The 10,016-nt window shown below is 32.5% G+C and overlaps 1 protein-coding gene across 2 annotated transcripts; it reads left to right on the plus strand.

Moving 5' to 3' along the window:
* Nucleotides 1–408: 408 nt before the first annotated feature.
* Nucleotides 409–7,294, plus strand: Trf (TATA-box binding protein-related factor). Of its 2 annotated transcripts, none has more exons than XM_074132870.1 (7): nt 409–547; nt 845–959; nt 1,953–2,062; nt 3,148–3,391; nt 4,611–4,714; nt 4,803–4,897; nt 6,638–7,294. In XM_074132870.1, the coding sequence occupies exons 2-7, from the start codon at nt 912–914 to the stop codon at nt 6,712–6,714; spliced, it is 678 nt and encodes a 225-aa protein (XP_073988971.1). In that variant the 5' UTR covers nt 409–547; nt 845–911; the 3' UTR covers nt 6,715–7,294. The 2 variants fall into 2 exon arrangements, with proteins under 2 accessions (XP_073988971.1, XP_073988969.1); XM_074132868.1 differs by lacking the exon at nt 409–547 and adding an exon at nt 653–725.
* Nucleotides 7,295–10,016: the final 2,722 nt, after the last annotated feature.

Consider the following 10,016-nt stretch of genomic DNA (forward strand, 5'->3'; position numbering starts at 1 on the left):
AAATAGTGACTAATAGTCACTAATAGTCACTAATAACAAACTATCTTTAAGCTTACTAATCAACTTGAATACTGCCGATTTTCGAAAACTGGAACTAACAAAATAAAATTTCATAACAGAAGTTATTGATTTACGATACGTTGAACTTAAAGATTTAAAAAATTGATGAAAGTGAAAGAGGAGAATTGAAATATTTTGTACAGCGAAAGTGAATGCTATGTTATCTAGTGGCGCTTGCTAGAACTACAAAAGGATTGTAGTTCTACAAGTCGCCGCTAGATAACATACAAATGTACTTTTGCAACATCATCACTTGTGTTGCCTCCGACTCGACACTGCATTTACATTGTCGTAGCGCACAAAATTTAAAAATAATTAATTTGATTTTAAGTCGCAAATAAAACATGTGAAAGTCAGTGTTACATTTATGAAACTTGAAATAAAATCGTAGAAAGTTTAATACGAATGTGTTCGGTGTATCTCGTCAGCAAAGACCTTTAATTAATTTAGTATTAATTTCTGTTGAGCTATTATTTAACTGACTTAGGTATAAGGTTTTTAATTGATTTTTATAAGATTTTTTTTTTGGAGAGGAAAACTATTAGTTAGCATTATAGATAGTTTTATTTTTACCGTACGATATTTTTGAACTTCTTTGTAACATTGTAGGGAAACCGTTTTATCTTCTTTATTGAACTGTCGTGTGTCTCATGCCATGCTGTTGGGTGCGTGTTGTTTAGATTATTGTATCTGTTATTATAGTTATTTTTTTTTAAATTAGAAATTATTATTTTTTGGAATATTGCCTTGAGACTTTATAATCTAAAGGTTTTATATTTTGCAGATTTAACAAATTTATCAAAAAGATTCTATGAAGTAATGTTCTGCAGTTTTGCGTAATATAAAAGAAGATGGAAGTGGAACCTGGATCTAGTGAAATATTTAAGACACCAGCTTCAGTTAGTATTTTATTCAATCTATAATTAGGTGATTATAATACATTAAGCTTTTGCGTACAGTTTTTTTTATCTAAGACTTACATAATCCAGTTTTTGGAAGACCTCAATTTCGTTTTACCGTATGTGCAGATTCCAATTCAATATATGCTGTGTAATGTTTCAATAATCATTTGGCAATCCCCCATGTAAATAATTACTGCAGTAGCTAAGCTGGTCTAATATATTCGTTTTTTTCCGATTTTTGACAAATCTTTTGCCAAGCACCAGCAAAAATTCCTTGGACAATTAATACGTAACAATTTGCAACTGTCTCTTCTTTAGCTATTACATTCTCGTATATTGAAATTAAAATATTATTTTATTAATTATATTTTTTATTATATTTACTTTTAAATTTAATTGTTTATTACGCTGCAATAAATGTACTAGACAGTATTAAGCTACTATTGGTTTATTGGTGTTATGTTATTTTATTAAGTTTTTTTTGCTAATGAGTATGGTCATAATTTACTCATGGAATGTTCCGTAGTGTTATTATTATATTTTTTTTAAAGAGATTTATGTAAATATTAAATGATTTGTGGAAAGTTGATTAGTATGTTAGAAAACGTTTTTAGAGTTAGATCAGGTTAGGTTGTTTTTTTAACACGTACAAATTAAACACTACATTTTCAATGTTTTCCTGCTTTTGCATTCTGAAGATTTGGGCCCTAACAGCTGGCAGTAAATCATAGCTATATCGGCGAGCTCCAGTGTCCCTTAGGAATATTTCCAAAAAAAAGTAAACCAACTTTACCTGACACTATTTTGGTTATAGATTCGAGTTATTCGTGCAAATGATTATGATTTAGAAATGAAGATTCTAGCTAGTTTCATGCTATTTTATTTTATTGTTTCCTATACCGAAGGCTATATGCTGGAAAAATAGTTAACCTAGCGAATGATTTGTTAAAGTTTCCTTCTGCAAATTTTTATCTTCGAATACTGTTTTAGATACCGAACCCCTCCCATTCTAATGCGAATGTTTCTGAAGCACCTCAAAATGCGATGGTACCGCAGGCACCAGCGCAAAATGCTGAAACTGGACCAATCCCTAGGGTACAGTAAGTATCTTTTCTTTTCAGATGAATTCAGAAACTTTTATTGGGAATTAATTTTTAATTGAAGGAATAATTAATTAACTGTGGAATAAGTTGGGATTCGCTGTGGCCACATTGTGGATTTAATTATAGACTAGTTAATTAGATTTAGTTTTTATAGCTATAACTACGTAATTCTCTTTGAAGTTGGTAGACCTTCTTTTTTTTTCTTCTAGAACTAGAAAATTTCGACAAGCTTATTACCTTTGTAACAATTACCTCTGTTCACCGTCCTTGTACGAGTTGCAAACAGTAGTTTTTTGCTATTAGATGTGGAGTAACTCTACAACTCGCATCATTTATGGAGTTTATTTTATTTAGTTCTTACCGTAACTCTCTCCGTGACTAGGGTTTCAAGAAAGAGTCGATATTTTAAATGAGTAAATTTATTATTAATTATAATAAAATATATATTCCAAATTGTGGCGGGTTTGGTGCAGTAGTTATGAAGCATGCATCGCTAGTTCGAATCTCGCATGTAGCTACTTTTTATTCGTTTGAAAAATCTGGGTGTGCGTCCCACCTGATAAAATAGGCTGTTACTTTTCTCTTTTTAACTCATATTCAAAATTCTCCTTCTTCTTATTTTAAGTGCCGAATTATTGGGTATCGGAAATGAAAGCATTAATAATGGCTCTCCTTTATAAGTTTAAGTTTTTCTTAAACTTTGGAGTGACCTGAAAGAAAAGGACTTAACAAAAGATTGTTCTTAAAAAAGATGAACGTTAATTGTGACAGTAAGATGTTATAAATCTCTTTTTTTTAGTTAGTATGTAACAACAGTTTGTAACAATTTGGACATATCTGGTTTTTGAAAGTTTTTGAGCGATGTTAGCTTACATTACTTTATCTAGAAATTTGAAATCGGTAGTATAGGAAGGATTTTGTGTGCTACCGAAGTCCTCATCCAGGCCTGCTGGATAAAGCCTTATTTATTTTCTATTAACAAATATTCCAACATTTTTTCAGTTTTTAAAAATCTTTTTTTTTTTTTTTTTTATTATAAATCATGTAAGTAGATAGTAATAGAGATAATACTATTTTTGCAGAAACGTAGTTTGTACTGTTAATCTTGGTTGTCACTTGGATTTATCCAGAATTAATACTCATACTCGCAATTCAGAGTACAATCCAAGACGTTTTTGTGGCGTTGTAATGCGGCTTCTTTCACCTAGATCAACAGCTTTAGTCTTTAGTTCTGGGAAGATTGTAGTGACTGGAGTCAAGCATGAGGAACACGCTGTACTAGCTTCACGAAAATTTGCTAGAATTATCCAAAAACTTGGATTTCCAGTAAGTATTTCTTAATTTCATTCAAAAATTAGAAGTTCGTCGAGTCATTAGCTGATTTGAATAGAAATAAAATTATACTTACTTAATCATTTAGCCATAAATAGACATAAATGGGCTCAAAATTTGAGAAAATTATACTCTTATAAATTAAATTTTTATTTTGAGGGTCAGATAATCATTCCACCTAGCTTATTAAGTTCGGTGATCTTTTTTAACATCATTGTTTTAGATGTGCAAACTGAACTTGCCCCCAAGAAATAGACTTTAAATTTATTTATTTACTTTATATTCAAACAGTAAATTTGAAAATGTTATGTCTGCAGGCTAAATAATATAGTTGATAGCACGAATATTTTTTTTACTCCTGACAGGTTTTGGATTTTCATTTATTATCATCATCAGATGTTTCACTTCAGTTTAGTGTAAAAATTTGACTTCCATTTATATATTATTTAAAGTAAAGTAATCGCCTATTTTTTCAGGCGGGGCTTTACGTCCAACTACCAATTAGGTGTCGTGGCCGGAGGCGACTGGCAAACATACTTTACTGTAAATTACTTTTATTAACCAATAAATAAAATCCAAGGCCTAAGACCGGGAACCGAACCCAGTACCAGATTACATAATACCTTCACAGGTTTCGCCTCTAACCGCTCGGATACCGTGTCATTTACGAGTATATTATTTGTTATATGCTTCACTTGCAGACTGTTTGAGGGGGTGTATTTATTATACATAGAATTTATTCGTACGATTACTGTTATACAAAAAAAAAAAAAAAATAAAATTTAAAAAAAAAAACGTGTAGGCAGAAACGTATTCCCCCATTTCATCTTTGATATATTCCGCCCCAGTATCTTCTAAGCTTTCTGAATAAGTCCGTGTGCTGTAGCAAGGGATAGCACTCCCTAAATCTGAAGAGATTTGTCAGCAGAAATCTTTTCTGTTGATAAATTAAATTGTAATGTTATATTACGCCAAGTATATATAGATTGTTGATTGATCAAACTGTAACATTGTGGATTAAGTACCGTTCTTTTAAGCAGAACTGGTTTTAGGGAAATTTAATGTCTCTGCTTAAGTAAGGTTGTACTTATATTGGCTCTCATATTGCTACAGTAGAGTTAATATAATGGATATTTTTATTAATAATTAATAATTAGATTTGTGTAATTAAATTTTTTGTTTGCTACTTTTTTTTAAAAAAATTTGTTTGAAGGTCAAGTTTGAAGATTTTAGGATCCACAATATGGTGGCTACGTGTGATTTGAGGTTTCCTATTAGGATTGAAAATCTTCACCAAGTGCATGGGCAGTTTAGCAGGTATTACTAACTTTTTGGTTTTTAACATTTTAGTTTATTAATTTACTAGAAATATTTGGTTATTGTAATTTAATGTTTTTTTTTCCAGTTACGAGCCAGAACTTTTCCCGGCTTTAATTTACCGTATGATAAGACCCAGAATAGTAGTACTCATTTTTGTAAATGGAAAAATAGTTGTGACTGGTAAGTTGGCTCTTTAACTGTTCAAAGGTTACTGTTCAAATTGTATCTACCATTAAAAAAAATTGGGTGTGAAACCTTCGAATGACATTTCCTCTTATTCTTCATTTGCTTAAAGGTTGACATCCTGAACTTACTTGCTGTTAGACTTATTTATTGGGTTGGCAACTAAGTAATTTCGGTTTTCACTCACAGGGAGCGGACCTTCATTTTTGTAATTAGTCCTGTTGGTGGCGTACTTTGCCTTATTCTATTTAGTAAAGGTAATACTGAGGTTACTTTAGAAACAAGTTGTGCGTGCTTTTCCCAAAACTTGTTGGTCCATTTCAAATGAAGTGCAGAAACGAACATTTTCGGCATATTTTACTTTTTTATTTCCGCAAAGGGAAAAAAACTGCTGAAGCTCACAAAGAGATATGCGAAGTTTATGGCATTGACTGCTTAACAGAGCGCAGTTGTTAGAATTGGTTTAAAAAATTTCGTTCTGGAGATTTTCCCCTCAAAGATGAGCAACGCTCTGGTCGACCTACTGAGGTTGATGATGACTAAATCAAAGTCATAATTGAAGAGGATCGTCATATACCTGTTCGAGGCATTGCAGAGAAGTTAAATGTAACCCATACAATAATTGAAAAACAGTGTCTTGGACTCGTTAAGAAGCTGAATATATGGGTACCTCATGAAATGAAAGAGATTCACTTAACGAATCAATTTTTGCGATATGCATCTTAAGCGCAATGAAATTGACCCTTTCTTGAAAAGAATCATAACTGGTGATGAAAAATGGGTCCTTTACAGTAATATATTGCTAAAACGATCATGGTGCAAGCAAGATGAATCAGCACCAACCACATCAAAAGCAGAATTGCACCAAAAAAAGATCATGCTGTCTATTTGGTGGGATTACAAAGGTGTGTATTTTGAATTGCTTCCATAGAATCAGACGATCACTTCAGAGGTTTACTGTCAACAACTTATGAAACTTGAAGAAGCAATCAAAGAAAAACGGCCAGAATTGGCAAATCGAAAAGGAATTGTGTTCCATCATGATAATGCAAGGCTGCACACATCTTTGGCAACTCGCGGTAAATTATTGGAGCTTGGTTGGGAAGTGATGTCACATCCTCCACACAGCCCAGATCTGGCTCCATCTGATTACCACTTGTTTCGGAGTTTACAGAATTATTTGAACGGAAAAACTTTTACAGATGAAAATGATCTTAAATCGCATTTGGAAAAGTTCTTTGCTGATAAGGACCAAAAGTTCTATGAGCGCGGAATCATGAAGGTGTTAGGAAAGATGGCAAAATGTCATTAAATAAAATGCAAAATACGTCATTGATATTGTGTATTGCTTCCATCAAGAAGGGCGACATCTATTTTCTGATAAACTTCTAATACATTCTTACCTGGTGATTTATGAATATGCATTGGTTTTCTACACGTTTCCAAATGTTGCAAGAGTGGCCTGTGCTAGAAGGAAGCCTAAATTCTTTTTAAACTTTGCTCTCCATCGAAAGAGCACATAAGCACAATTATTTACTGTTTTTTTAAATGCACCGCTAAAAATCAAGTTATCAATTATTACCATCGTAATAGGATGTACGAAATAGTGGTGGGACTTTTTCAGACTAAAATTTTTGTTGCATTAAAAGAGATAACCTAGAAACTAATCAGTGATCCTATTTTATCTTAATCTTTTTTTAAAAAATTATTCTAGTTAATGCAATTTGCTTTTTCTAGGCGCAAAAAGTCGTGTTGATATTCAAGAAGGACTGGATAACATTATACCGATCCTGCGAAGCTTCAGAAAACAATAAATTTTTATTTTTTTTGTGTTCAGCATGTTTTTAAAATTTTGATATTATTGTATTTTTGCATTTTAAACAATCATTCATTCCAACACAAGAATTGCCGTAGTTTTTAAAAATTGCATGAAAACCTAATTTGAAGGTTTACAAGGAAAATATTATTTTTTCCTATTTTAATAAATTCCATCAATGTGATATAGTTTCTGTAAGATTACTCAATGTTTCAGTATTGCTCCAAATTTAAATATTTGCATGTAAACATAACTTTGAAGGAAGGGAAGGGTTTTTTTCCTGTTTTATCATTTCCGTCTTGAGGAATTTGATTTAGTTTCTATAATTTTATTTGTTCAATATACTCATTATTTTAGTGTTTTTTAAAAAAATGTATAAAATCTAAATTAAGATAAAAATATTAATATATTATTATAATATTGCCAGTACCTGATTAGATTTTATACGATTTTTATACGTACATAGTAAAACATTTATTTTTCAGTTTTTATGTACTTGTGGTTTTGCTGTACAAATAGTTTTTAAGTAAGCTGTGTTCTGTGATAAATTCGTGATAAAATTCATTTTGTTCAAAGTTTATAGTTTTATATGCTTTAATCCTACACCTATATTGATTGATGTTTATGAATTAGGATTTTCTGTGCTCAAAATTTTTAAAAGAATTGATTTTAAATAATTTTTTTAAACAAACATGTTCACGTTTGTTTTTAACACTGTTTTAGCTAAAATACGAACTGTCTGAGAAGGAATTCAACGTTGCTTAATTACTTTTCTTGCCGTTGTTGGTAATGTAAGCTATTAACTCTTTGAGGCACACGATTTTAAAGAAAATAAAAGCCCTAGCTGCACAGAATTTCTTTTATTATAAAAAAATGGAAATAAACAATGTAATTGTAAGGGTTGGCCGCCCTTGACGCGCACGTTTTGAGGAAACGGGAAGTGGTCACTCAATAACAACTCCAGAGAATTACAGAATTTATTTAAAACAAAAAAACCCACAAACAAATTATCTACAAATAACCAAATTGAATTATACCCAATGATTCATCCCTTACTTATTACATAAACCAACCCAGTTGAATATTACCATACAATTATATATCTAACATCGCCTCCAACACATCAATAAGTTAAAATTTCATTCATACACATACAAGTAATCAATTCAGTCCTCGCAACCGCTGAATCGACCACTCTGGGGCTCAACAATTACCGCGATTAAAGTTCTACTGGGCTACAACTTACCAGCCATCAGGACCATCCAGCCGACGAACCCCTTCAACAGCATGGGTCCTTTTTACCTCTGAACCAACTGAGCTACTCCGCAAGATCACTGGCTCCACCGCAAGACCACTGGCTCCTCTGCTAGACAACTGGCTCCTCCGCTAGACAGCTGGTCCCTCCTAAAAACAAGTGAGCGCGTGGCCAGCCAGTAGCCCAGCTTTATATACGGTGGCGACTCAGCGGTTCCCACACCTTTAGTCCGCTGACCGTACAGTAATCTAATTATTCATTTTCTTCCTTGAGAAAATTTTATTTAACTTTTCCTAATTCGTAGATCTTAAAATAACTTAATTTTGACTTACATATTTACATAACGCTAATTCTAAAATAAATTAATGAAACCGAAATACAAAACTAACCCTGAAAATCAAATAACTAAATTAATGCTCTTTCTGATACGAAAAGCGGGACCCTTACAGTAATCATCCCTCTCAAATAATCATCACTCTCAAAATACGAAAAAAAGAAAAGAAAAAATTAATACCATTTCAATAGTCCTTTTTTAGTGTGGGACACTGGTATTGTATAATACCACTATGCAACTAATGCTTTATATGATGTTCATTCAAACACAACTTTTTACCAAAACAAAGCGGAACTTTGCAGACAGTACAGCACTGTCCTTCAGCGCACTGTTCCTTGAAATGTTTAAGTCCATGTTTTGACCCAATTTTTTATAAACAATAAATGAATTAACAACAGCTGCATCCAAATAATAGAACAGTGTGCGGTGCCACCATTTTTTACTATCGGTCAAATTATTGATATACAATTTGTTTTTCACTTATTTACGCATTTACCATTGGTGCATAGCACTGCCAACTGAATGAAAAACTTTAAATAAAATATTAAGCTGTATGTATGAATAACTTCAACTTTTCGAGGTGGGTTAAAATATATCCCACCATGCAGCAAAAGCTAAGCAAAAGGCGGGACAGTTTTTAACCCACCTAGCCGCAGAGATAAAAAACACTGAATTTTTTTTTACGTTTCTGACATCTGTAGTGTCCTTCTTCTGGAAGTATGAGGATGTTAGTGGGTGAGTAGACATTAATAAAAGTTTTTGGAAATACCGAAAGTTCCATTAAAGTTTGTGCTTTTAATAGGAGCTTGTATTTTATTATTGGCACATACCATTTATTTGAGAACTCAATCTTATCGAAATTAGGCATGTAATTTTGGGGATTTTTTACCAGATTGAGATGAGGAAATATTGCAGAGATTTTAGTTACTCAAGGAATGTGGTAAGAAATGATGCGATAGCATTGAGGTTGCAGATTTTTTAAAAAAAGAGGCACAGATACCGCAACCTCAGCGTAGCAGCTAGCATTGCAACGTAGGTAGTGGTGGAGATTATGGCTACGAACATACTTGTGTTGAAACCTAGGTAGACTTGGAAATTTGAGTTGGGAGGTTAATAAGAATTTCCGTTGAATACTTGCGCACGAGCATTTTGCTATTCTTTAAATGCTAGGTTTAAGGTAGTTTCAACTATTTCTCGAGCGATTTGCGAGGGTTTAGAAAATTTTTCTGTTTGGAGATGCCAGTGTTATTAGACCGTAGTTCCATATCGATGAAGAATGTGGAAGTGGTGAAGGATTATCTTTTTATTCAGTAACAAGAAAATAATTAATTAAAATTCAATGTGGACAAGAAAAAAAATTATAATTTTGTTTAAATTTTACCATTTGTTAAGCTTCTATTAACGTAAATGTTTAATTGATTGATGTAAGTAAGGGTGAATGTGATAAGTCACTACCATCATGTACTAAGAGAGGAGTTTTACCCTGAAAGCAATTGAAGATGACACTATTAAACTGTTTATGTGGACTCTAAGTATCGTGACAAACAAGAAAACCGCTGTTATAAGCAAAGCAGGATCGTGCTTTATCTTTTGGTCGAGAGGATTCACACAGGGAAAGCAATCGAGGGTGGGCTGTTTTAATACCACGCGTACTCCCTACTGAAATGTTCTTACACTCCTTACCATCTTGTGGAGGGAGCTTTTCTATTGT

Source organism: Rhodnius prolixus, unplaced genomic scaffold, assembly GCF_049639745.1.
Source record: "Rhodnius prolixus isolate KJV_2025 unplaced genomic scaffold, Rpr scaffold_10, whole genome shotgun sequence".
Lineage (NCBI taxonomy): Eukaryota > Metazoa > Arthropoda > Insecta > Hemiptera > Reduviidae > Rhodnius > Rhodnius prolixus.